Source organism: Pseudonaja textilis, chromosome Z, assembly GCF_049901715.1.
Source record: "Pseudonaja textilis isolate UNSWEBS1 chromosome Z, rPseTex1.2, whole genome shotgun sequence".
NCBI classification, from domain to species: Eukaryota; Metazoa; Chordata; class Lepidosauria; order Squamata; family Elapidae; genus Pseudonaja; species Pseudonaja textilis.
In genome coordinates this window covers 79953218-79980988 of record NC_142008.1, presented here as the reverse complement: position 1 = coordinate 79980988, position 27771 = coordinate 79953218, and the positions used below count along the sequence as shown (strand labels likewise).

Genomic DNA, 27771 nt, shown 5'->3' with positions numbered 1-27771 from the left:
TGGGTTTTCCCTCCCCTCTCATGTTCAGTAGGCTGGTATTGGAAGAGGTATCTGGGCAAATGAGGGGATGAATTGGTGGTTAAAAGTTCACAAATCCCAGGAAGCTTTGTAGTTGCTTCCAGATGCAGAGAGGAGCCCACTCTAGTACTCTCCATACTTTTTGAGAGGCCATCTCTATCCCCTTGTGGGAAATGTGGGAGCCAAGATAATCAATTTTACTCTGGTGAAATTCACATTTGGCTAGCTTGGCAAATAGTTTGATATCAGTATAGATTAAAATATCATCCAGGTAGACTAGTGCTCTCTTGTACAGGTGCAAGAGCTGGAGTCTCTTGTAATCTCCTATAAGGGAGGACTCGAAATTGGAAACATCCTAAGGGGCAATTTAAGGCCTTTTTCCGCTCATCCCCTGCCTTGATCCTAACTCAAGAGTTGGCCTCTTGCAAATCCAATTTGGTGAATTAGGGTTTGGTGAATCTATTTTAATAAATATTTTGCATTTTCTACAGATAATAAAGTACGATTATAATATATATTATATTCTAGCATTCACTATGGTTTCATGAAATTTACTTCATTGTTTTGCATTTGTATTTTATAATATGTGCCTTTTACTAAGAGAATATATTGTATGTGTGTTGCAGAACTGGAATCAAGTTCATTAATACTTAGTAATAAGAACTGCATAGGCCAATTTTGTTCATATTTATTACTTGACAGGTGTATAAATGAATACAAAATCAGAAAAAGTTTAAAACATTTCAGATTACTGTGTCACAAATATAATATTTTCCAAAGGAATTTATACAAATTAATTATTAATCATTATTTATATCTTGCTCATCAAAATATGAAGCGTATAAGTATGATAGTTAACAAGGAATAACTATGGTCATTCATTCAATTTCTATAGCCACCCAATTCAACCAAGTTTCTAAGCAATGTCATATGACATCGAACTTTACAACAATGTTACTTAATGACAGAAATTCTATCCCAATTATTGTTGTAACCCCAGGACTAACAATTTAGTGTTCATAATCCACAATCTTAACAAATCCTACTAGAATATATTTAGCTGATTTTAAAGCAGAATTCTCATGCCAAGAAGAAAATAAAGACAAGAGAATTCTGAACAAGAAAAAAATGCTGTTTGCTAGATCACAAAAAGATCTGAGTGACTAAAAAATAAGAACTTTAAGTATGCTTAAATTACAAGTGAGTTGATTCTGGGAGAAAAAATCTAGGTTCTTCAGCACCATCTAGTTGCAGAAAAGAATCTGTGGATCTGTTGCTGAGTCGAATGGGAGCAAGTCTTTGAAAGCTGTTTGGAGAATAAGGTATTTGTACTCTGGCTCTTTGGGAAGGTACCACCATCTCATCATTGGATAGCCAAGGTGTAAACTTCATGATGGCATTTTGCTCAACATCAGCTGAAAATACTGGATTATCAATGCCTATAAAAAGTCCACCAAAGGAAAAATCAATAATTCAGTAAACAGGAAAACGATAACCTTCATACTGTATTAGACTATTGCAAAATTGGAACTGAACATGGAACTTGGTTGAAACAGCATTTGCAATAAAAAAACTAAAACTATTTTAACAAAGCAAGTCTCTGTCAGAAACGATGATTTTCCCTGCTGGCTGGACTATAGGATAATACAGTGGTTGAAAGTGAGTAATAAAACAGTTGGTTGTGAATGTCATCTATGGGATTTAAAAAAATCTTTTCTTTCCCTTGTTTGTCCCAAAAAGGAAACTGCATCTTTTAGAAAGTGTGTGAATAAAATGCATTTTATTCTATGATATGTATTTGTACCATTTTTAACATTATGGTTTTGAATAATAACAATTTCCTCAAAATGCTGACAAATGGTGCATATATCTTCTGTTCCATACTTCTGGAAAATGAAATTTTCTTTTTATATACCTATTTAAAAAAAGACAAGCCAACAAGCACAACATTTTTATATTACTAATGTATATATTATTTACCATTTGTATCTGTGAAATTATCTTTGTTGACATAATCCAGGAAGTTTACTACTCCATCTATCTGTGAATAGCCATAATCATTTTCTTCTGGTTCAGAAAACTCATTTTCTAGAATAAAATAATATTTATTTATATAACTAAGATAATTAGGTTCTGAGACAGTTTACTACTTGTAAAAGTAAATTGATATTTAATTTGAAAAAGGAGTATTAAATGTAACATATATTCAAACTTGTAACAATTTCCGACAAAGAAACAATTTCAACTCTGATTTCTGAACGAATAATACACATAATTACAATTCCTCAATCTGAAATCAATATGTTCATTGATTTCTGTTTTATTGTTAAGCTTTTATCCCATTTTAGAACTTACTCAATACTTATCTTTTAAAAAGGACATTTAACTTTTCATTTTTTTAAAAAGGGCATTTACCTTTGTCATTTATAACATATGCAGATGGGTTTCCATCTGGTATGACATTATTATTTTTCTGAAAAAACAAGAAATGATCATATAAATACATATTCCATTTTGTACAGAATGTATACAACTTAATATGTGTTATGTTTTACAAAGTTTATATTTTATGTTATAATTAAAATATTTAGTTAATAAAAATATGTTGCCTATTACATATACAGTTTCAATTAATTTTAACTTTACATAAACCAATTTATAAAACTAAATTTCTGTGTAATATTCTTCTAAAACAGAAATAGGATTTACAAAGGATTATTCATTGCTCTCCCATTAACTATATAGATTCAGGTGACTGATCTTAAAATAGTAGCATAACAATAAAAAACACAGGAGACAAAGCCATCTTAGGGCCTTTGCCATTCTTTTCTGCCCTATACTCTCAACAAGTCTGATAATTTAGAAGAGGGGTATCTTTTCCAGCAAGCTAGAACTCCTCCCACCAAAAAAGATGATCAGTTGGTAACACATTAATGCATCTCTTTGATATCATGTTTAGTAGCTGTTCCAGATTGCTACAGCCTCAACAGAAGCCACAGTGAACAAGCGTTGGGAAAGGAAAGAGAGAAGAGCTATTGCCATTGTTGCTGGTATCTCAGCTGTTTCTTCCAAGTTAACTATCTCTTTAACATCAGCTGTTAGATTTGAGATTCTGGAAGTCCTGGAAACAGAGGACAAACAGAGGGCAAACTGCTTTTACTTTTCATCTCTTGTTACAACAAGCAAGATTTGGCTAGCAATCCTTTTTACAGTTTCTTGATGGAAAAAACTAAATAGATTTCCTAACTGGCAACTAATTTGCTCAGTATCACATTTCATAAAATCCTAGAGTTGGAATGATCCTTAAATCTGTGACAAAAGCATCCAGATTCATTTTACATGCACTACTACTCGTATTAAGCCAGGATCTCCCCATCTATATTTGTCCCTTTCACTTTTTCTGCCAGATGAAGAATCTTACATTTCTCCCTGTTAACAGATTAACAGAGTTGGAAGGGATTCTAGAAATCTTCTCGTGCATAAGCAGGAGACCCTAAACTGTTCTAGACAAATGGTTGTCCAATTTCTTCCTAAAAACCTCCAATGATGGACCATCCACATTTGTGTTCGGAACACAAAGCATTCCACTGGTTAATTGATCTAATTGTCAGGAAATTTCTTTTTAGTTCCAAGTTGATTCAATTCTTGATTAGTTTTCATATATTGATTCTTGTCCTACTTTTTGGTAAATAGTTCCTCCTTTTTCTGACAGGCCCTCAAATATTGGACATTGCTATCATTTACCTCTGGTCTTCTTTTCACTAGACTAGACATACTCAATGCCTGCAACCATTCTTCATATGAGGCCTCCAGCCCCCTAATCATCTTTGTTGCTCTTCTCTGCATTCTTTCCATGGTCTCTTTTTTATATTGTGGCAACTAAAACATGATGCAATATTCCAAGTGTGGTTTTACCAGGCATTACAAAGTGCTACTAACACTTCATGTGATCTTGATTCTATCCCTCTGTTAATGCAGCCTATGATTGCATTGGCTTTTTTGGTAGCCACAGCACACTACTGGCTCATATTCAAGTGGCTGTCCAGTAGGACTCCAAGATCCCTTGATTATCTTTTCTAGTTTTAGTTTAAAGTTCTTTGGATAGGCTAAGCCAGTCATTTTCTGAACACATTCTTCCCAGTCCTTTTGAAGTGCAGCCCATCACTTGCCAGAAGCTCTTTATATAGGTAATGCAGACTGCAGTCTAGGACTCCAAAATTCTCTTGATGGCGCCATCTCTTAACCCAGTGGTTTATTTCTAAAATCCTTTGTTCCCTTGTTGGTTGTTGACTTTTTGTTGGAAATATAGATAAAAATACCACCTGTTCAGTCTGTTGATATTGTTTTTAGGTTTATTGTCATGTTATTTGTCCACACATGAAAGAGAAGAAAAGAATCGTAATCTGTGGGCTAATTTTAGTAAGGCTCTCAACCTCATCTTTGAGTTTTGTTCCAGGGAGGCAACATTCCTCCCTAGATTGATTGTCTCATCTACAGATTGCTGTTTCCATTCCCCTGAAAAGTGAATCTCCCATCACCAGCACTTGTTTTTGTTCCTCTAGCAAAGTCTGGACTACTTTTCTCCCTGTCAACGTTGATATCCATTCTCCAGGTCTCTGCATGCTTCCTTTCTGGGGGAGGATATGAAATCGATTGTTCAACTCACCCTGATGCACTGGATTGGGCTGCACTAGATAGCAGGGACAATATTCTTCGTTGTTGTATTCTTCTATAAGTGACATGTTGCCATCAGCCTGTCTCTAAAGGTTCATTTGTTTTCATAGTTGTTTGTTCCTTATTGTGTTCAGTTTGGATACAATTTTCTTCCTTTGGCTGGAGGTTCTCATTTTGTAGGTTGAGCCTCACAGTGGCTAGGGTTGCCTCTTGATCTTTCTTCAAGTAATTCATAGTTTACATTTGGTACATGTATAATTTAAAGAACAAGAGAAGCTGAACACAAATAGACTACCATATCATAAATGTTTTTCTCTAATTCAAAAAGTATGGTAAACAAATAAGATTAGGTAAATATCATGAGGAAGCAAGGCAAGTTTGACATAATAAGGATTACTGAAACATATCTGGTGGATGGGGGAGGGACAGGCAGCAAGAGACGAGGTAGTGTAGTGTTGTATATCAGAAATAAACTGGCCTAGAGATCCACTGGCCTAGTGGTAATAATTCATCTGGGTTTAAAGACAGACAGGAATCCATTACAGACTGCCAAACCAATCAGATGATGACGATTAAAACAGATAAATTTCAAAAATATGGTGCTGGTGAAAGCAGGACATACAGTAAACATGCTAAACAAATAAATAAAGTTTTCCTTAGGCAATGTCAAATGTTTGGTCTTACCCTTCTTTGGCTACGGTCTTTCTTGTGAATTTTATTTAGTTTCTTATGGTGATTCAAACTTAGTTTTGTGCTCTTGAAAGATTCTAGTCTTTTTCTCATAGTTCTGTGAAAAATTTCTTTATTTTGCTTCTCATCTTCATTCAGAGTTATTTTATGACGGCTGTACAAAATTTTTTGCTATAACAATGAGAAAAAGAAAATGGTGAAATATACATTTATATTCAATAATTATATCTCACTACATATCATTATTTTATATTGTCCCATTTATAATTATTCCATTCCCAGACATTGAAAGTGTAAATATCATGATTGTTAGTACACAATACATACCGCTTCATAAATTAAAAAACAAAAAGAAATATAATTCAAACATTGTACCTGGAAAATTCTACTATTTATGTATTTGATTTATACCCATCTGTTTTGATGAGAGCTAAAGGCAAAAATCTAAAACAATAATGCACATTAAAACATTCCTAATCAGTAAGAAAGTGGGAGCCAAATACAACTCAAGGGAGTAGTATAATCAAAGCCTGTGAACAGTATAGGAAAAGGGCCTTTCCTGTGTTCAAGAAAAATGAACATTTAACCAATGGTGTGCTGGAAATTTCTGGAACAGCTTGCGAGAGCTGATTATTAAATTTCCTGAAATACTGTGAGCTATGCCGATCAGCTGTTCTGTAGCCAGTGATGAGCAGAATGGGACAACTCGCCACAGCCAACTTGCTGTGAACAGAGATGAGATTCAGACAATTCACATCAGTTTAGGCAAACCAGTTGTTAACGTTTTGCGCAGCTCAGAGAATCGGCTAATCCCATCACAGGCTGGCCCAGCCCCTCCCTTCCCAGGAGTAACAGTCACTCCTTATTTTGCCTTGCACAGTGCCAAGAATCAAGCCCGCAGCATAGTTGCTGCTGCTCTCTGGCTCCCTCACCTCGACCATACAGCCCCCATGGCCTAACCTGCTTGCCTGCCTTCGCTGCAGCCTCCCACACAGCCCAGCTCTCTGCCTGGTGAGACTTCCTTCGCTGATCTCTGCTCTTCACCAAGCTGCCTCCCAAGCAGCCCAACTCCCTGCCTGCCTGGTGAGCCTTTCTTCGCTGTTCTCCGCTACCTCCCATGCGGCCGAAGTTTTAAAGACTTTTGCAGCAGGAAATGGCGGGCAGCTATTTCTGGCCTTTGATGGTGCAGCTGGGCACGACTCGGTCACTCAGGGAGCGCCCTGCTCTCCACCCCAAGACACTGGCCTGTCACCACCTGCCCGCTGGCCCAAACCGCCTGCTTCCTTCTCCTCCACCACCTGCCCGCTCGCCTGAAATGCCCGCCACTGCCTCCTCATTACCTGCTCTTCTGGCCCAAACTGCCCATTGCCTCAACCTCATTGCTCGCCCACTGGCCCGAACTGCCCATTGCCGCCACCTCATTGCCTGCACGCTGCCCTGAACTGCCTGCCACTGCCTCATTGCCAGCCAGAACTGCTTGCCACCTCATTGCCAGCCTGAACTGCCTGCTGCTTCATTGCTGGTCTGAACCACCTGACGCTGCCTGATTGCTGGTCCGCTGGCCCAAATTGCACACCACTGCTACTGTTGCCACCATGGCTGAAGTGGCCTGCCCACTGCTTGTGCAGCACCTTGTGCAGCACAGTGAAATTTAGCACATTTCACAATAGGGGAGATGGGATCCCCTCCTTCTCCTGGAGCCTGTTACGACATGGAGTCACAATGCTACCCTGCCCCACTCACCCCTAGCAACAGAAGCAGCGGCAACCGCAATGTAGTTCAGGCCAGCAGGCAGGCAATAAGGTGGCAGCTCTTCTGGCAGCTCTGTGCACACGTGCATTAGGAATAGGCTCCCCTTGTTCCTTTGCCTCACTGCTGTCAGATTCTAGAGGCTCTGGAGTCAGGACATAACTCCCAGATGGCCCTGGCCCCATCTCTGTATTGGACACAGGACCCTCGTCCAAGTCCTCCCCAGATTCCTGGACTGGCCCATGTTCTTCCCCACTGTCCAATTATGCTACCATCTCCACAGGCTGCCTTCTATACAACTTAGCAGCCTTGCTGCTGTATTTTGCACCAGCAATAAGTTCTGGACAATTTTCAAGAGCAGCCTTATAGATAATGCATTGCAGTCCTGAAGATAAGATATGAAAAGTCATGGATATGTATCATTAGATGTATAGGATAACAAAAAATTATTTGCTATGGCTAGAAAGTATAGAATTGGTCCAGGAATTCCAATTCTTTCCTGCATTCCTTAGTATATAAATTATTATTATTATGGCTAATTTAATTATTTTTAATTAATGAGACCCCTTATTGTTTGCTTGTTAATAATATTGTTTATTTAACAATATTATTTTTAATTATTATTTTTATTCTGTTTTACTTTTATTTTTTAATTTTTGTTGGATGATGGACATGTAATTTATCCAAATACTTTAAATTCAGTACAGCAGAACCTTGGGTTGCAAATACTTCTGTTCATAACCAAATTGGGTGATGATCAGAATTTTCAGAACAGTTTTGCTTCTGGTCATGAACAGATCTTCGGGTGGTGACCAAGCAACCCCTAAAATCACTGTGGCGATTTCCCCTTTGCTGCCATTTTGTTTTTGTCTTTCTTGGTCTGCATATGCGCAAACATTCGTGCTTCTGACCAAATTGGGTCACGACCATAGTCCTGGAATGGATTACTGTTGCAACCCGAGGTTCCACTGTATCAATATCCTAGTAATTTAAACTCAGTTATTGAAGATTTACTCATTACCTCCACTGGAAGATGGTTCCCATCTTCCACTACTCTTTCTGTGAAATAATACTTCCTAACATTACGCCTTCTTGAACCTTATTCACAGTCTTAATATATTTAAAGGTTTCAATCATTCCCCCTTTCCATTCTGTCCTCCAGGCTATATATATTCAGTTTTTCAATTTCTTCTGATATGTTTTGTCCTTCAGACCTTGCACTATTTTTGTTGCCTGTCTCTGGACTTGCTCAATCTTATCAATATCTTTTTTTTTTAAGTGAAGACTCCAGAACTGGACACAATATGCCAAATGGGGTCTGACTAAAGCTCTTTATAGAAGGATCGGGATTTCCTTTTTCCTGCTGAAGATCCTTCTAGTGATGCATCCAGAAGGCCTGGCCACATTGTTTACTTTTTTTGCACATCATCTGTTATGAGCACACCTAAATCCTTTTCTTCTGTTATGCTGTCTAACACTGTACCCCCAATTCTGTACCCTCCAGAGGATTCTTTTTCCCTGAGTGCCTATTACATTTAGAAATATTAAAATGCAGCATCCATATTTTTCACCAATTTTCTAGCAATGCCAAATCCCTTTCTGTGTTATGATTACTCCCAGTAATGTCAACTCTATTACACACCTTTGTGTCATCAGCAAAAACAAATTTTACTTAGCAATCCTTCTATTGCATCATTTACAAACACATTGAACATAACAAGAATTAGGACTGAGCCTTGTGTTACACAACTTGTGATCGGTCTCAGTTCAGACATTGGCCCATTAACAATCACATGCTGCTCTTCTTTGTACTCTTTCTAGGGACTCAGCAAATTTTTTGTAGTATGATGTCCAGAATTGGATCTGATATTCCACGTATGGCCTCATTAGTGCAGTATAAAATGGTACTATCACTTCCTGTTATCCAATCACTTCTTATGATCTGCATACCATTCCTCTGTTGATGCAAGGCCTATATTGGGTTTTTTGGTGGCTGCAGCATTCTGCTGGTTCATACTTAAGTGACGATCCACTAGGATATCTAGATCCGTTTAATAATTACTATGTTGAGCCAGGTATTTCCTATTTTATATTGATGTGTTTGGTTTTTCCTGCCTAAGTGCAGGATCTTACCTTTCTCATGACCAAACTTTATCTTGTTAGCTAGGGCCCAATGTTCAATATTGCTGTCAATATTCTTCTGAATCTTGAGTCTATCTTCCAACGTGTTGACAATTTCTCCCAGTTTAGTATTATCTGCAACTATGACAAATTCCCCTCCTGGGGATACCTATCTAGATCATTTATGAAGATTTAAAAGATTTAATAGATAATTCAGAGTTGGAAGGGACCTTGTAGGTCATCTAGTCCACCACCCCCGCCCAAGTGGGAGACCCTACACCATTTCTGACAAATGGCAGTCCAATCTCTTCTTGAAAGTCTCAAGTGATGGCGCTCCCACAACTTCGGAGGGCAAGCTGTTCCACTGGTTGATTGTTCTCTGTCAGAAAGTTTCTCCTTATTTTCAGGTTAAATTTCTCCTTGTTCAGTTTCCACCCATTATTCCTTGTCTGACCTACAGACGCTGAAGAAAATAGCTTGACCCCTTCCTCCCTGTGGCAGCCCCTCAAATATTGGAAGACCGCTATCATGTCTCCCCTGGTCCTTCTTTACTAGACTAGCCAAGCCCAGTTCCTGCAACTGTTCATAAAACCGTATGTTTTAGTCTCCAGCCCCCTAATCATCCTAGTTGCTCTTCTTTGTACTCTTTCTAGAGTCTCAACATCTTTTTTGTAATGTGATAAACAAAACTGGATGCAGTACTCTAGGTGTGGTCTTACTAAGGTTTTATAGAGTGGTATTAGTACCTCCCTTGATCTTGATTGTATCTCTCTGTTAATACCATTTAGGATTACATTAGCTTTTTTGGCTGCTGCTGCACACTGCTGGCACATATTTAGCTGGTTGTCCACTAAGACTCCAAGATCCCTCTCACAGTTATTGCTATTGAGCCTGGTTTCACCCAGTCTATATGTGTACTTTTGGTTTTTCTTGCCTAAGTGTAGGATTTTACTTTTCTCTACATTGAATTTCATTTTGTTAGATACGGCCCAGTGTTCTAGTCTGTCAAGATCCACCAGGATCTTGAGCCTGTCTTCTTGGGTGTTAACTATTCCTGCCAGCTTAGTATTATCTGCAAATTTGGTAAGTTCCCCTTCTATTCCCTCATCTAAGACTTTAATGAAGATATTGAAGAGTACTGGGCCTAAGACAGAAACTTGTAGCACCCCGCTGCTTACTTCCCTCCATGTAGACTTAGACCCATTAAGGACTACTCATTGAGTACGGTTTGCCAGCCAGTTGCGAATCCATCTAGTGGTGGTGCTATCTATTCCACGTTTTTCCAGCTTACTAAGTAGGTTGTGGTCTACATTATTGAATGCCTTGCTGAAATCTAAATATATTATGTCCACAGTATTTTGCTGGTCTACTAATCTAGTCACTGTGTTGAAGAATGAAATAAGATTGATTTGGTGTGATCTGTTTTTAAGAAACCCATGCTGACTGCTAGTTATTACTTTACTTGTTTCTAGATGTTGGCAGATCTGTTTTTTTTATTATCTTTTCCAGCATCTTCTTGGGCATTGATGTTAGGCTGATTGGTCTGTAGTTTCCTGGGTCTGTTTTTTCCCCCTTTTTTGAAGATGGGAACCACATCAGCTCTTTTCCAGTCCTCTGGTAGTTCTCCGGTGCTCCAGGATTTTTGAAAGATATGGGGCAGTGGTTCTGAGATGACCTCTGCCATCTCCTTTAAAATTCTGGGATGTAATCCATCAGGCCCTGGTGATTTGTATTCATCAAGATCAGACAAGTGTTCTCTTACTATTTTTTTGCTTATTTTAACTTTTATTTCTGGTCTGTCTTTTATAGTTATGTTTTGGTGGGTTGAGCTATAGTTTCTTTTTGTGTGAAAACCGATGCAAAGAATGAGTTAAGCAGTTCTGCTTTCTCTCTATTGCCGGTTACCTCCTAGCTGTCTTCTCTCTTTAGTGGACTGACTGTTTTCTTGATTTTTTCTTTGTTATTTATATGTTGGAAGAAACTTTTTTAATTATCTGACTTTTGTTGCAAGTCTTTGTTTGTTCTGAGCCTTTGCTATCCTGACTTCGTCTTTGCAGATTCTGGATATCTGTTGATGTTGTGCCTTAATTGTATGTCCTTCTTTCCATTTTTTGTACTTGTCCTTTTTTTCTTTCAATTTGCCAGAGAGATCTTTGTGCAGCCATGCTGGTTTCTTCTTGGGTTTTTTGTTTTTCTTTCTCAGTGGTATTGTGCTGGTCTGGGCTTCTATGATAATACTTTTCAGAGTTTCCCAAGATTCCTGAATTGTTTTCCCCTTTAGGATTTTCATCCATGGAATCTTTCCCAAGTTCTCTCTGAGTTTATTAAAATCAGCTCTTTTAAAATCCAAGACTCTGGTGTCATTATGTTCTGTTGTTTATGTTTGTGTTATGTTGAATTCTAGTATGACATGGCCACTCACACCCAAGGTTTCTGCAGTTTCAACTTCCTCTATCACTTCTTCTCTGTTTGTAAGAATTAAGTCCAGTATGGCTGTCCCTCTAGTTTCACCTTCTACCTTTTGGACAACAAAGTTGTCAGCTAGGTTGGTTAGGAACCTATTTGATTTCTCACTTCGTGCAGAATTAGCTTTCCAATTGATATAAGGACAAGTGAAGTCTCCCGTTACTATTGTTGTGTGTTTGGTTGACAAAAAGGACATCTATTTTTTCTGCTGGATTGGGTGGCCTATAATATACACTTATGGCCATGTCATTCTTTTTTTACCCATATGCATTCTAGGAGGTTTTCATCTTTGGTTTCATGCATTTCTATAGCAATATAGTGGTCCTTTACATACAGTGCAACTCCACCTCCTCTTTTATGGGGTCTGTTTTTTTTTTAATAATTTGTATCCTTCTACCAGTATGTTCCAACCATGGGTTTCATCCCACCAACTTTCTGTTATTCCATATCATATCTACCTTCATATATTCGTAGTTCGAGTTCACCCTGTTTGTTCCCCAGACTTTGTGCACTTGTATATAGGCACTTGAGATCTTTATGTTTGACACTCTGTTTTCTGTCTACATAACTTTGTGTTTTGCCTGCCTGCCCCTACTTTCTTGCCACCTGTTTGATTAATGCATGTGGTGTGGCACTCACTATTAAATGTGTGGTTTTGGTTGACAGCAATGTTGATAATCTTACCTGCACAAACATCTATTTTGCATGCACTGGTATCCTTATTAATTTTAGGTTGCTGGGGACAGAAATGTTATGTATCCATTAATTATCTGTCCCCGCATATATTGAAGAGCACTGGCTTCAAGACAGAACCTTGAGGTTCACCACTGCATGTTTTCCTCCATGTCAATGTAGTTCAATTCTGGACTACATGTTGAGTGCAATTGGTCAACCAACTGAGAATCCACTTAGTGATGGTAGTGCTATCTCACATTATTCTATGTTACCAAGTACAGGGTATTTTCTACATTGTCAAATTCCTTACTAAAGTCTAAGTATACTATATCCATAGCACTTCCCTGATCCACCTATTTACTCACTTTATCAAAGAAGCCAATATGGTTTGTCTGGCATGATCTGCTTTAACATGCTAGCTTCTAGTAATTGCCATGTTTTATTTTAAGTGCTCACAAATTCACAATTTGATTATCTTTTCCAGGATTTTCCCAGGTACTGATGTCAAACCGATTGGTCTACAGTTTTTTGGATCTACTCTTTCCCATTTTTTGAGGATTGGAACCGCATCAACTTTTTCCAGGCCTCTGGCAGTTCATTCATGCTCCAGAGCTCTGAACAATTTCTTCAATGTTTCTGAGATCACATCTGCCTGATATTTCCAAACCTTAGGATGTAAACAATTTGGATCCTTAGGATCCTGACAATTTGAACTTGTGTAGAGTGGATAGGTATTTTCTTATCAATTTCCTGCCTGTTTTGACCCGCTTTCCTGCTCTGACTTCTGCAGTGCAGCTTTTGATAGCTTGTAATATTTGTCCTTTTGTGTGACAATTAAGCAGTTGCATTTTCTCCCTGTAACTCATCACCTTTTTGCCAATTGCTCCCATTAATGGACCTATCATTTCCTTAACTTTCTTTCTCATAGACCACTGCTCTATGGGCATGAATAAATACATGGAACATAGTTTACCAGGGTGATTGTCTCGTTTTCCAGGACCCTGTTATTCTTCTTACCAACGCTCTCAGTATTTACAAAGCAGGGTCTTTTTTCTCCCTTCCTAACCCTCTTCTTTTTACAGTCTTTTCCTTTATCAATTTTCTTTTTCAATACTGGACCTTTGGATGCCTTCATTCTTTTCAAAATTAAACAAAAATCCCTTACCCAAAATTCGGGCTTTAAGTGTCCTTGAAAATACGGATAAGGTGGAGAATCTACTGAAATTTCTTCAGTTGCAGTTTCTTACCTCTTGTCTGGGCTTATAGAGATACAGTTGTAAAGTATGGTGGGTAAACATATCCTCTGAATCTCGAATGCTTTTCCTTCTTTGTTCTAATGCTTGCATATCAAGGCAGACAGAACTGGCAGTTTCTCTCCTAAAGTAAAACAAACATTTAACAATTGCTTTGTTACACAGAATTTAACAAATAAACAAGCCAACAATCTTAAAACAAACAAACATTTTTAGAAACCAAGAATAAACTCTGATTTTTATAAAACCTAAAACAAATCTCCTTAAGAAAGTAGCTTTGTAACAGAAAACCTGGATACTGGGAGAAAAAAAGAAGTCACTTGATTTATTTTCTTTGAAAGTCTAGATTTTAGTGTATAGGAAAGATTTTTTTTTTTAATATTACTGAGAGTTCAAACCAAAGTAATGGAAATCTATGTTGTAATAGTGAACAAAGTTTAAGTAAATTCCACAAACATAATGAAAGTAGGCATAGGAGTGGGATACCTATCTCCTGTAATTATCTAGTAAATATGAACTTTCAGATTCTAGAAATATCCATAGGAAAATGTGAGATACTGTTTGAGAGCAACTATCTCAGTCAGGAGGCGGTATCAAACAGGTAATTAGCATGGAGTTGCTACAAAAAAACCCAAGAGGGCAAGAATTGACCCTCTTTGAATGCCTTTGAGCCTTATCTACTCAGGTGAATCTGCCAATCTGGGAAGATTCCTGTGAAATTGGTCCAGAAAAATCAAGTAGCTAGTGTGGATCTGGTCATTCATACCTGACAGAAACAAACATTATAGTACCATTCAGGTTGGTTGGGCATAGTGTGGCATCATCTTGCAAAATTGAGCACACTGAAATAAGTGATTTTTTAAAATTAGTAAAATCTCTCCTATTAAAACCAAATGATCTTAAAGATGTTAACTGCAGTGTATGTCTTTCTCTGATTAGATATTAAAAGTGTACTTATAAAATCAGGGCTTAAATATTTACTCCACCTACAGCAGTTGGGTGACAGAAGTTTCTCTCTTCATTTGGTTGATAATGCTGAAGTCCACATTGGCAGTGTGTTCAATACTTGGAGAGCGAATGAATGACAATGAACCTCTTTGCTCTCCCTGTTCAATAAAAAAAACATAGGTGCACGTGTACACACACACACACAAACAAACAAGTTGCTTTTAATATGCTAACATGTACCCCAAATTACAAAAAGTCAGTTTTTTATACCCTGTGTCTATACATTTGTTTAAAGAAACTCCTTTGACATTATATGCTCTACAACCATCATAATCATACTTTGCTTATTATGATTTGGGTTGCAATTGATGAAAACATAAAAAGATTTAAATTCCTTTTCATTCATTGTCACTGCACAGAACTGTCTACTATGGACCTCACTGCATTCCTAAGAGGTCCTTAAACGAGGTGTGCATAAGCACACCAGCGTGCCTACCATCCTTGTCTTACTCTCCCCATTTATCAGTATTTACTTCCTTTGTTCATGTTTATATTCATACCTATATTTGTTATCTTATACATGTTTGATAAACAAATCAAATAAAAATAAAATAAATAAATAAAACTTTCACCTAGGCATTTGACATAATGGGCATTTTTTTAGTCTTGATGATGTGAATGCATGTCACTCTACATTAGCATGCCAACACATCCTCAACCTGTCTCAGGTTTGGGACTTCCAGGGATAGCAATGGCAAGCCGAAGATGACCATAGCAAAAAGAGGAACTGGTGAATAGATTGGCTCCTCGGAACTCATCTCCTTTCCCGATCCACAAGTTTGCTGCGTATAGAATCTCTCTATGAAAAGATTGTAAAAAGTGATATTCAGCAGCTTTGAAAGCGATAGGAGTGGGGAAGAAAATCATCTTGTCCAAAGTTCAGTTTTGGCATCTTCAAAGTGACCCTGGATTAATCTACTTCCTCTTTTAAATAATTTAGGAAACTACTTGTTATTGGCTTTCTATATTTTAAGAATCTATTGAAAGTCAATTTCATTATGGTTGGAGAAACTCCTTTTAGCCTGGATGAAAGTAGTTCTATGTAGGTCTAAGGATTAAAATGACTTTGGAAAACAGAAAAATGTGGACTAGAATATTGGTTTTGGAAAGTTAATGGATTTGATTAATTTGAAAGAACACTTCCTGTGGGGTGTTTATATTTTTATAAAAGAATACAGGAAGACTGAAATAAATTTAAGAAATTCTCTTATGGGAAACTTTTGCTGCAGAGAGGTCAGTCAAAAACAATTACCTCAATTGCTCCCTGTGCCCAGTTTCAACCACAACATCTCACAATACAGTTATTTGTGGCACAGTGCCTCTGTAAGCCATTCAGATTTCTTTGATGATAACTATCCTCATCCATCTGCTTTGGAGTTGTGGCGGGTGCCAAACCCCAGTCCCAGACTCAAGTACATCAAAGTGTATTCAGCAATTGATTTATACACAGGTTTTGAGGAATGTATTACACTGAATAGGATGAAATTTAATAGTGATGAATGTAAACCTTTCCATCTGTGCTGAAAAACTAAAAGTAGTCCTATGGAATGAGGAAGTGCTGACTTGTCTTGATTTTTTGAAATCTTTTTCTTCTTTAGTAGTCCCACCCAAATTGGGGGACTTGGGTGAGGATACTGAAGAATACCTACCAAGTCTGCAGAGATTATTATCACAGATACCAACGATTGGATTAAAACTTTTTTGAAAATGATATTTTTACTACTTAAAAATGACAAAATATGTTCTCTTTGGCATATATTTCATATTATTTTATAATAATCAATATTTTGTACTATATTTTATAAGAAATGAATGCTGATGCAAAAACTTGCAATTGTTATTAAATGAGTAAATGAATATGTCACATATTTAGATTATATAACAATTTAGTATGTTTATCCAGGGGTGAGATTCTCCCCATGTAACAACCGGTTCGCTAATCACGTGCTGTGTGTGCGTGCACAGCTATTGCAATTACTTACCTTCAATGTTATTTCAGAGAAGTAACACAGCTGAGGCGCGACAATCCACTCTGCCGCATGAATCGGCTGAGCAGATATAGGTGAGTACAGCGCAGGGATGAGCGGGCGGGCCCACATAGTCATTGGATCAAACTGGTTTGGAGCCAGCTGGCTCACCCAAACTGGTCCAAACCGGGAGAATCCCACGCCTGTGTTTATTCCCAAGAGTTTATTTTGCTTTGTTATATTTTTTTTTCATTTGTTTTGGTATTACAATTTTGTACCTAATTTGTTAGGTATTCCAATTTTCTTTTCATTTCTTTTTATATATTGTTTTATTTCTATTCCTTATTTACAAATTACAATAAAATTTAAAACATATATACAAAGAAATCCCAGAAAGGAAATCCAAATAAATAAATTAGAAGGATGGAAGGGGACTAGGGAACTAATTAAATTAGCCACCAACCCCAAATTGTTAAATGGACAGCATATGAATTTACTCAGTCAATTATCAATCACACTAATTTTTTTCATGTGCTGATTAAGTAATTAGAAGTTTAATCTCAAGTCATCTAGAATAGCTTCTAAAATTCAAAGAAAATAGGTACCTGTTCTGTTCGAACACTGAAAAATGTGCAAAAACTTTTATCACAAATAAGTAATCTTTCTTTAAAAATAAGGGCAGGCTAGATTGTGCAATGTTAACATATTACCAAATTGATATATTACTCCACTATAAAAATATATAATTCTGTAAAATTAAATCTTCAGTTAGCCATTTCTGTAAGATATACCAATTTTATTTTCTGTGAAATAATTGATATATTAATCAAAAAATTCAAACATGTCAGGAAAACCTCAAAACTAGGAGATTAATGGATGAAGTCAAGGATGCACATTTTTTTTCAAGCAAGGATTATATTTGCATTCTTGAAGTATGGTAGAAGTCACACAGGGGTCAGGAGAAAAAAAAATTTCATTTAGCTTTCATTAAAATGTAAACTTAAATGTAAACTGAATTACATATTATTCATAATAAAATGTATTTATACATCTGATATTAAACATTAGAAATAATTTTTTAGAGTTTTTCAGAGCCATACTCAAATATTTCCAGGGTGGCAGGAAACTGTAGGGGCTCTAGTTGTTTCTCTTTAAATAATCTCCATAGTCTTTCTTATTGTATAATTCTTTTAGATATTTTGGGGGCTTCTTATTTCAAACTAATAAAATTTATTACAAATTCATAGACACAATCATCCAAAGGTAACCAAATTTAGTTATCTGCATACATTTTACATTTAAAAGAGATAAAGCTTCTGTGAATACTATCTTGACTTTCTTAATCTTCCGCATGTATATAACTTTATCTAGGAGATTCACATCCAGTATCTATTTAGCATTAAAAGGTGAGGAGGAAAAAAAGGAAGTAGCATTTTTGTAATTATAAAATTACCTCAGCCACATAATTAATAGCATCCTTCAAGTTGAGCTCACGGAAAACTTTAAGAATATGATCTCTAGTTTTCTGGGCAGATCTTCTCATAAGTATTTTGCTAAGGTTCTGTCTTTCAAAATTGGTCCATCTAAGGATACAAAGAGATAACATGCAATAGTAATATATTAAAAGGATTTGTTGAACATTTTATTTGCATTACCAGGACTTTTATCTCATGCTAGTAACACCCCAATCAATATATTTATTATCTTTATAACAGGTTTAGAACATTAAAAGAAACTTTTAAAAATAATACTTGGGAGTATAATATTCATAAGCCTTCCTATATTGATAACAATTTGTAAATTTGTAAAAAGGAACTTTGCTATCAATACAGAATTAGGACACTAAAAATGGAAGAAACTGACTATGCATTCAGTATTTACCATCCAAATACTAGCCAGGTATAATCCTGCTTAGTTTTTCAAGATGAAGAAAATTCAACTAAAAAATAGCCCTCAACTTACAAATATTCATTCAGTGAGCAAAATTACAACAATGCTGAAAAAATGGAGTAGAAACCCATCCCCCAAATTATAGCCATTACAATGCCGCTGTAGTTATGTGATGAAGATTTGAGCATTTAGCAGCCTGCTGCAACTCCACCAAACCACTTATCTCCCCTCAATCTATCCCTTTTTCAACACCCTACACAGCAACACTTGTTTGATAGCAGTATCAGGGTTAGGATTGAAGTGGAGGCTGGGTGTAGAGCAATCTCAGCTGCCCCAACCTTCAGGCTTCTATTTCAGTTTTAACACCACTACTGCCATTCAGATATGTGGCCACAAGTCCCACACCATGGGCAGTCATGCCAGCATTGTTGCACAAAGCCCAGTTGTTCCTGTCATTCTTACACTCCACAGGCTGTGCTGTACCCTGCTGATGTTTGCTACCTCATGCTATTCTCCAAACCATACATCCCTTTCCTTCTCAAAGTTATATGTCACATTCTCATAATCCTTTTGGTCTTCCCCGGATATCATGAGAATGGGCTCCAGTCCTGCTATTCTCCAAATAACATCTTGCTTTATGACCACATTGCTTACAGATGAAAGTTCATTGGTCCCAACTGCGGCCATTACAAAGATTACCCATATTTCTCTTGACTAAGACTAATAACAGTAAAAAGATTTGTTATCCAGTATGTTTCATTCTGAATACTTTTAAGTATCAGGCATCCATACTTCAATATCTTACTATTAAGTAACCTTTTTGTATTCATTCCAAATCAACTTACTTGTCCCTCAAGTAATTGTGTCCTATTTGACCAGATATATCTTCAATAGCTGAAAGAATATGATCAAAGGCCTGCAAAATAAAAAATATTTATGACTTCATTTTATAATAAAAAAATAATGTAAAACACTTTAAGTAATCAAGTAATCAGTTATCTTCAGACTAATTAGAATATTTTGCTTCAATATCTCACTATCTAGACCAAGGGTGTCAAACTCGATTTCATTGAGGGCCACATCAGGGCTGTGTTTGACCTCGGGGGCCAGGGTATGTGTCACCAGGGTATGTGTGGCCAGCTTGACGTCACTCATTTCAGGGATGCCTGTGGTGGCCTGAGCACTCTGCCAGTGAAAACAGGCTGCTGCGTTCTGAGTCCACGATAGCCTCCTGCAACCCTTTGCCAGTGAAAATGGAGCTCAGGTGGGCCTTGCATGTCCCCCGGGCCCCGTTTCTAGCTGCAATGGACTTCTGCAGGCCTCTGCGAGCAAAAATGGAACTCCATATGGAAGATTCAGGCACTATTATGGACAATGGTTCTATGAAAAAGAAAACTGTTTTACCTGTATCCAATAAAAATACAATTATGATACATCTTAAATACAGAGCTATCAAAAGAAGTCAACACAGGTAGCCATTTATTTATAGAAGAACTTTCACATTTTATTCATTTTATTTTATTCTATCACTTTGGAAGTGTAATTAACTAAATCTGGAATTTTAATGTAACTGTTATTAATTAATTGAATTTGTAATAATAGCAGGACAGGTGTTTGTATTCTTTCAGGCTCAAGCCTTAGTTTATCCAAAATAAAATTATTATTTTTCCTTTTGTAAACATTTTATAGTCTTTTACACGTCTACCAACGTATATAGTTCATCTTTGTAACCATACACTAGGTATGTACAGTAGAGCAGCCCTGTAGATAAAATGCCTTATATCAGACTTTTTCTTCCATTCAAATGTGTCTGATTACTGGACATTGACTGGACAAATTCCTGCAGTTTTCTTGGCAAGGATTGAAGTGATTTGCTATTGCCTTCTTCCTAGGGCTGAGAAAAAGTAAGTAGGCTTGGCTGGCTTGCTATCATCTATCTATCTATCTATCTATCTATCTATCTATCTATCTATCTATCTATCTATCTATCTATCATCCAGCTATCTATATAACAAACAATACAAGCTTCAAATTACCCAAGCTTATGCACCAACAATGAGTTACAATGATGATGAGGCAGAAGAGTTTTATGATGATGTAGCCCATCTTTAAGACAAAGAAAAATGTTAGTACAAAATACTAATGGATGACTTTAATGCAAGAATAAGAAGAACAATAACTGGAGAAGAAGCGACTGGCCCTTATGGATGTGGTGAACGAGATAATAGAGGCAATAGACTCTATATTTTGCTGAAGGGCAGGAACTTTATATCATTAACCTCATTTTACAAGAAAAATATAAGCAAAATTGACTACATCATTGACAAAACCATATTTCAAAATTGTACTGTCATCAATCACTTTAATGTTGAAAGTGACTATAGAATAGTATGAGCTAAAATGAAGATAGACTATGAAAAGAGCATATGAAAATGATAAAAATATCATGAAAAGTGAAAATAAAGAGTTTTAAGTTATTAGAGAAGGCAGTGATTTTGAGATTAATTTATAAAATTGCTTCGCTCTATTGCAAGATTTGGAAGAGAAGGAGATTATTGACCAAAATGAACAAATAGTAAACAACAGCATGTGATCGTGAGAACAGGCTTTTCCAAGGCCAGTCGTAGAGGGAAATAGAGATGCTGAAGTGATTTTTATACTCAATGCTGAAATGCTGAAGTGATTCTTATACTCAAGAAAAGGACACAAGATGACTTAAAGGACTATTGCCCAATAAGCTTTTTTTCAGTCATCAACAAGGTTTTCACCAAAATAATAGCAAAAAGAACATTGAGAACATTAAATGATGCACAGCCAGAGGAGCAAGCAGGGTTCAGAAGTAGCTCCAGCAAAGTGGATCATACCCAAGTTGTTCAGCAAACTGAACAACTGAAAGGCACAATGTATACATCATGCCTTTGTGCATGGCTTGCATTGACTACAAAAAGGCATTTGACTCAGTATTCCAGAAAGCAATAATCAATGCATTGCTTAACCAAGGTGTAAACACTGCTTACATAAATTTACTGCAATCAATTTATGAAAAAACAATGACAACAGTTTGCCGTATTGATCTTAAAGTGGAAATCAATGTAGAACAAAGTGTATGACAAGGCGATACAGTATCATGTATCATTTTCTCAGCCTGCCTTGAAGAAATATTTTGTAAACTAAACCGTATGAAAGATGGATTAAAATCAGTGGTGTCTATTTAAATCACTTAAGATTTGCAGATAATGTTGTTCTCTTCCCACAAGATTCAAAAGAACTACAAAGACACATACAAGATTTGTACAAAGCAGGAGAATCATTTGGCTTAAAAATAAACCTGAAAAAGAGCCTGGTTAAGAAAAAATATGTATCTGGAGAAGAACTAGATGCAATAGACCACTATATATACCTTTGCCAATGGATCTCAATGGAAGGTGGTACAATAAAGGAAACTGAATGGCGTATTAAATGTGGTTGGCAGGCATTCACAAGTTAAGCATGATTTTCCCCCTATGCCTAAAGAGAAAAGTTCTCAATTAGTATGTGCTACCTGTTTTAACATGTCAGTGAAACATGGACACTAACCTCACAATTCATATAAAAGCTATGAGTGGTGCAAAAATCTATGGAAAGATACATGCTCAGCATCACAAGACTAGATAGAACAACCTGTACATAGATTAGGGAACAAATAATGGTATATGATAACATCAAGACAGCAAAAGAATTGAAATGGAAATGGGCTGGTCACATAACAAGAAGAACTGATGGCAGATGGACTAAGGCAATCATAGAATGGACTCCAATTTGATAAAAACCATCCACAAAAGAGACCTAAAACATGAGCAATCGACAACATCAGCAAGTATTGTGTGCCTAATTGGTAAAAAAAAACACCTTCAAGTGAGCCAGCAATGTATTGTATCAACAATGGATATTATCAAGATCATGTGAAGTATTAGTACCTCTTTATACTGCTTTGGTAAGACCATATTTGGCTATTGAGTTCAGTTTTGGTCACCATGATACAAAGATGTTGGGATGAGTATAGGGAATAACAATAAAGATGATTATGGGGTTGGATACTACACACATGATAACTGGGTATAATCTAGTCTAACAAAGAGAAGGACTGGGGCAGTATGATAAACAGTTCTCCAGTATTTGAGGGGCTATCACAGAGAAGAAGGGGTCAACCTATTCTCTAAAACACTTGAGGGCAGGACAAGAAGTAATAGATGGAAACTTATCAAAGAGAGATCTAATCTAGAATGAAGCAGAAATTTCTTGATAATGAGAACAATTAATCAGTGGGAATGACTTGCCTCAAGAGATTGTGGCGCTCCATTGCTCATTGGAGATTTTTAAGAAGAGATTGTCTGGAATGGAATATGGTTTCCTGCCTGAGCAGGAGACTAGAAGAACTTCAAGGTCTCTTCCAACTCTATTGTTCTGTATTTTATACATACATACATACATACATACATACTACTTTACAGTAAAGAAAATGTATACAGATCATTCTCACTTATTGACAGTCACATGCTGTGTCCATATGATGGTCTAAGAAATTTTTTTGCAACTTACCCTTGCATTTTACAGCTGAAGCTAGAGAAATGCCCTTTTGGCAATGACTTTCACCTGCTACTCCAGCTGGCACCACAAGTCTAAGAAGTTCCTCAAATCACAGATCTGTTCTTTTAGGATAAGTGTATCCACATCCAGAGCTAATGTTGGAATTGAGCTGATTATTCACCAACAAATGATTAATTCATCTAGCAGAGATTTAATTTCAGTTAAATTAATTTCAGCAAAACTTAGTCACCGAACTGGTATTAACACCGGTTGGCCACAAACGTATTAACAAGAGAGATCAGAGCAGCAAGAAGAAGCTACTCTGAAAAGTTAAGGAATCAGTTCTCAACAAAGGAACCAGCAAATGTGTGGAAAACTCTTAAAAACATCACTGACTACAGCAAACCTCCTTCCCAGGCAGAAGGAAATCAACAACTAGCGGATGAGCTGAATGTGTTTTACTGCAGGTTTGAAAGGAAACTACAGCCACCTATCTCCACAACCCACATCTCAAACACACCAACAACTGACAAGCCTCCTACAACTGACCCTAACCCATTAGATTCACAACCTCTGATGATCACAGAAAAAGAAGACCAAGATCTATTTCACAGACAAAAGCCAGGAAAAGCACCAGGGCCAGATAAGATGACTCCTTCTTGCTTAAAAGTCTGTGCTCACCAATTGGCCCCCATCTTCACCTGAATCTTCAATAGATCACTAGAGATTGTGCTATGTTCCTTCTTGCTTCAAATGCTCTACTATCATCCTAGTGCCAAAGAAGCCCTCCATCAGGGAACTGAATGACTACAGACCAGTTGCTCTAACATCTGTAGTTATGAAAACTTTTGAAAGGCTTGTGTTGTCCCACCTGAAAACCATCACGGATCTGCAAACTGCATAGATCCCATGCAATTTGCATACTGAGCAAATAGATCGACAGATGATGCTGTTAAAATGGCTCTGCACTATATCCTACAACACAACTAGACACAACTAGACACCAGACAGTTTTATCCCAAATGCTATCATCTGTTAAACAAATAATCCCCTCAACTCTGTCCAACTATTTACAATGTCTGCACTACTACTCATATTAATCTTCTCATCACCCCTTAGTGCCCATCCCCTCCCACTTGTGACTGTATGACTGTAACTTTGTTACTCGAATCCTTAGGATTTATATTGACTGTTTCCTAGTATGATTTGATTATTTATTCTATCCTATGACTATTATGAAGTGTTGTACCTGATGATTTTTGACTCTTGACGAATGTATCTTTTCTTTTATGTACACTGAAAGCATTTGCACCAAAACAAATTCCTTGTGTGTCCAATAAAGAATTCTATTCTATTCTATTCTATCTGAGGCAGGGACTTTTCTTTCTGCAGATGCAGCATGTATATTTACTATTATTTCCTTTACTATTATTTTCCTTCACATTGCAAAGGAGCAAAAGAATTTCTCAACATTTTAAACATTAATATGAAAGATATACAGTTTATTTTATTGATTAAATGTTTGTGCTATCCATCTCCACGATAGTGACTCTATCACAATGGTAGTACATTATTATTTAAAAGTAGCTTGCAGTAAGTTCTAGCTCCTTAAACTATGTTTCTTTGGGACATAAATTAGCTTACCCTGCTATGGAGCTTCTCATTCAGTTTGGGTTCTCTGTGTTCACTTTTTTTCACCTTCAACCACTGCACTAAAGGTTTGATTGTTAAACCCTTTGAAGGAAAATGAACAAATTACCTTAGTTTTAATTAAAAAAAACATTGCACATTTAAAGGATGAAAAAAGGAATGAAATGTGCATATCACTAAATAAAGATACTGATTTAGGTAATCTTTCATATATTGTTAGACTGGCTATGGTTAGGAAATGAATACATTTTGACACCTGACTGATAGATTATTCTATTTACTTCAATACACATTCTGCCTTTTCCAACGAAGTTCTATCCCTATATAAATATAATACATAAATTTCCTCATGTTTGGTAATTTGGTGTTGATAATATAGTATTCTGGAAACATTTTTAATGACAGTTCTTTGCCCACAAGAAAATAAGTCTATCTACTTCCTTATTGGTAAAACACTTTTCATATTTTTAAAAGAATATATAACATATTTGCAAATAAACATGTCTTCACAAAATTTGCTACAATAATGTTGTAGTGTTTCTAATTAAAATCAATGGTTCATTATCATTGAAATTAGAAACCAATATTATAGAAACTGTGTTAAAGAAAACCAAATAGCAAATTTCCTTTTGCAAATGGCTGAAATGGTTTGCCTTGCTTATATAGCTCTCATAAAATAATAATGTTCATTAAAAATATGTATTCTCATTTATGACAGACATTTAAATTTTTATGTGGGAAAATGTAACAACTTACATGGGAAAATGTAAAATAGGAATTTTACATTTATGAACCTTTATTGAAAATTTAAAACATTAAATACAAAATACAATGCAAATATTTAAAATGAAAGTGTTTTGTATATTACAATCCATTTTGACAGTGCTTATATATATATACTATCTTTCTAAATTATACATTCCTTATTTATTTAATTGCTTGTTTCTATTATTTATCCAATGATAGCAATTTTCCCAAACTGTATAATAATCTGAGTCTTCCTTCTCTTTTAATTCTAATGAAAGTTTGTCGATTTCTGCACAATCAAAAATCTTTTGGATAATTAAACTATCTGTCGGCATAGAATCTCCTTTCCAACGTTGTGCGAGTGCTAATCTTGCTGGTGTTATTATATGCAGGATTAGATATTTTATCTCTTTCGTATAATTCCCTTTGATAATTCCCAGGAGAAATATTTCTGCTTTAAATTCTATTTGGATTTTTGTAATTTCCTTTAACCATTTTTGTATTTTGGTCCAATATTTCTTGATTTTTGTACATAGCCACCATACGTAAAAGAAGATACCCTACACTTGCTTACATTTCCCACAACTTGGGCTTAAATTAGGATACATTTTAGCCAATCTCAAAGGGGCTAGATATCACTGGTAGCACATTTTATATTGATTTTTTTTATATGTCATTGATTTTGTCACTGTATAATTTGTTTTCCAGATCTTTTCCCAGTCCTCCAGCTCTATATTATGTCCTAAATTCCTGCCCCAGGCTATCATCGGTCCTTTCACTATTTCTTCTGCCATATCATATTTTAATAAATAGTTATATATCTGATATCAATTTTTCCTTTGTACCTACCAATAGTTTATCTAGTTGATTTGGTTCTATCTCATTTCCAAATTCCTCTTGGTCTTTTTTATATTTTGATTTTAATTGAAGGTATGACATCCAGTCTATATTTAGTCCCAGATCTCTTAATTCTTGATTGGTCTTTAGTGCTCCTTGGGGATCCAAAATTTCATAATATCTGGCCATTCTTCCTAAATCTAATGTATTGGGGTGTATCATTGCCTCCATAGTGGATACTCATCCCAGAATTTGTATATGTTTATGTTTAATTTCTTCCCATATTCGTATTAGAGAGTCCCTTGGCATATGTCTATGGAAATATGTATGGGCCTTATGTCCGGGACTCCACATGAAGACATGCTACCCCGCCTGTAAATTGTGCTCTTCCAGAAATAGAATTCTTTTATTTCTTAAGTTTACCCATTCTCTAATCCATGTTAGGCCTGCTGCTTTGTAGTAAATTTCCCAAGCTGGGAGTCCAAAGCACCTCTGCTTCTATTATCCTGCAATGTACTTAATTTTATTCTTCCTCTTTTGCCTGCCCATGCAAATTTGTAGTTATTTTGTTTAGATCTGAAAAAAAAAATCTTGTCTAATTTCACAAGGATCATTTGAAACAGGTAAAGTAGTTTTGCAAGAATATTTATCTTAATGGCCGCAATTCTTCCTAACAAAGATAACTGTATTTTTGCCCACCCTTCCAAATCTTTTTTTATTTGTTGTACTAAACTTATGTAATTATCGTCTTTTATTGATGAGCATTTCGCTGTTAGCCAGATATCAAATACTTAACTTTCTTTGCAGCCTGCAATCCTATTCCTTTCTCTAATTCCCTCTTTGGTTCATCTGTTAGATTTTTAATGACCCCAAAACATTGCAACTGTTATAAACATGAGTCAGTTGCCAAGTATCTGAATTTTGATCATGTGACCCTGGGGATGCTGCAACAGTCATAAGTTTAAAAATGGTCATAAGTCACTTTTTTCAGTGCTGTTTTAACTTCAAACAGTCACTAAATGAACTGTTATAACTCAAGGATTATCTATGCAACCTTTTACCCTCTGTGACAAGGATTTTTATTTTAGGAAAAACTGAATTGTATACCTGGAATATTACAGTGAAAAATACAACTATGAGAGTTGTGCTGACAAACAGGTTTTTATCTTGCACTTTGTTTTCATCCAAAAGTACAACTAAGGCAAAGGCAACAGCACCACGGAGACCACCATATGACATTACTACTTGGTCTATTATTCCCAGCTGTACCATTCGATAGCGATTTAGAATCCAAGTCTGTAGAATTACACCTGTTTAAACAGAGTAACAAAGATATCAGAATAACACACATTTCATTGAGAATTAGGACAGATTTGATGAAGAGTTGAAGAACTGGGTGGGGGGAGGGAAAGATTTTAAAAGTTAAGAAAGAGTTAAGATAAAAAAAGTTAACTACATTA

At 36.2% G+C, this 27771-nt stretch overlaps 1 protein-coding gene across 16 annotated transcripts in view; it reads right to left on the bottom strand.

Moving 5' to 3' along the window:
* Nucleotides 1-691: 691 nt before the first annotated feature.
* The window catches only part of SLC9A3 (solute carrier family 9 member A3), a 72963-nt gene continuing 45883 nt past the window's right edge, over nt 692-27771 (bottom strand). For 15 of the 16 annotated variants that reach the window (XM_087915992.1, XM_087916002.1, XM_087915994.1 and 12 more), the window contains 10 exons: nt 27419-27621; nt 24722-24811; nt 19357-19427; nt 18075-18204; nt 14637-14752; nt 13641-13770; nt 5377-5553; nt 2434-2491; nt 1999-2106; nt 692-1457 (listed from right to left, as the gene is read on the bottom strand). In XM_087915992.1, the coding sequence (XP_087772118.1) occupies nt 1213-1457; nt 1999-2106; nt 2434-2491; nt 5377-5553; nt 13641-13770; nt 14637-14752; nt 18075-18204; nt 19357-19427; nt 24722-24811; nt 27419-27621 (1328 nt within the window). In that variant the 3' untranslated portion in view covers nt 692-1212. Of the gene's footprint in view, nt 1458-1998; nt 2107-2433; nt 2492-4684; nt 5554-13640; nt 13771-14636; nt 14753-18074; nt 18205-19356; nt 19428-24721; nt 24812-27418; nt 27622-27771 lie in introns of all 16 variants that reach the window. The other variant, XR_015740031.1, reaches the window with a different exon arrangement.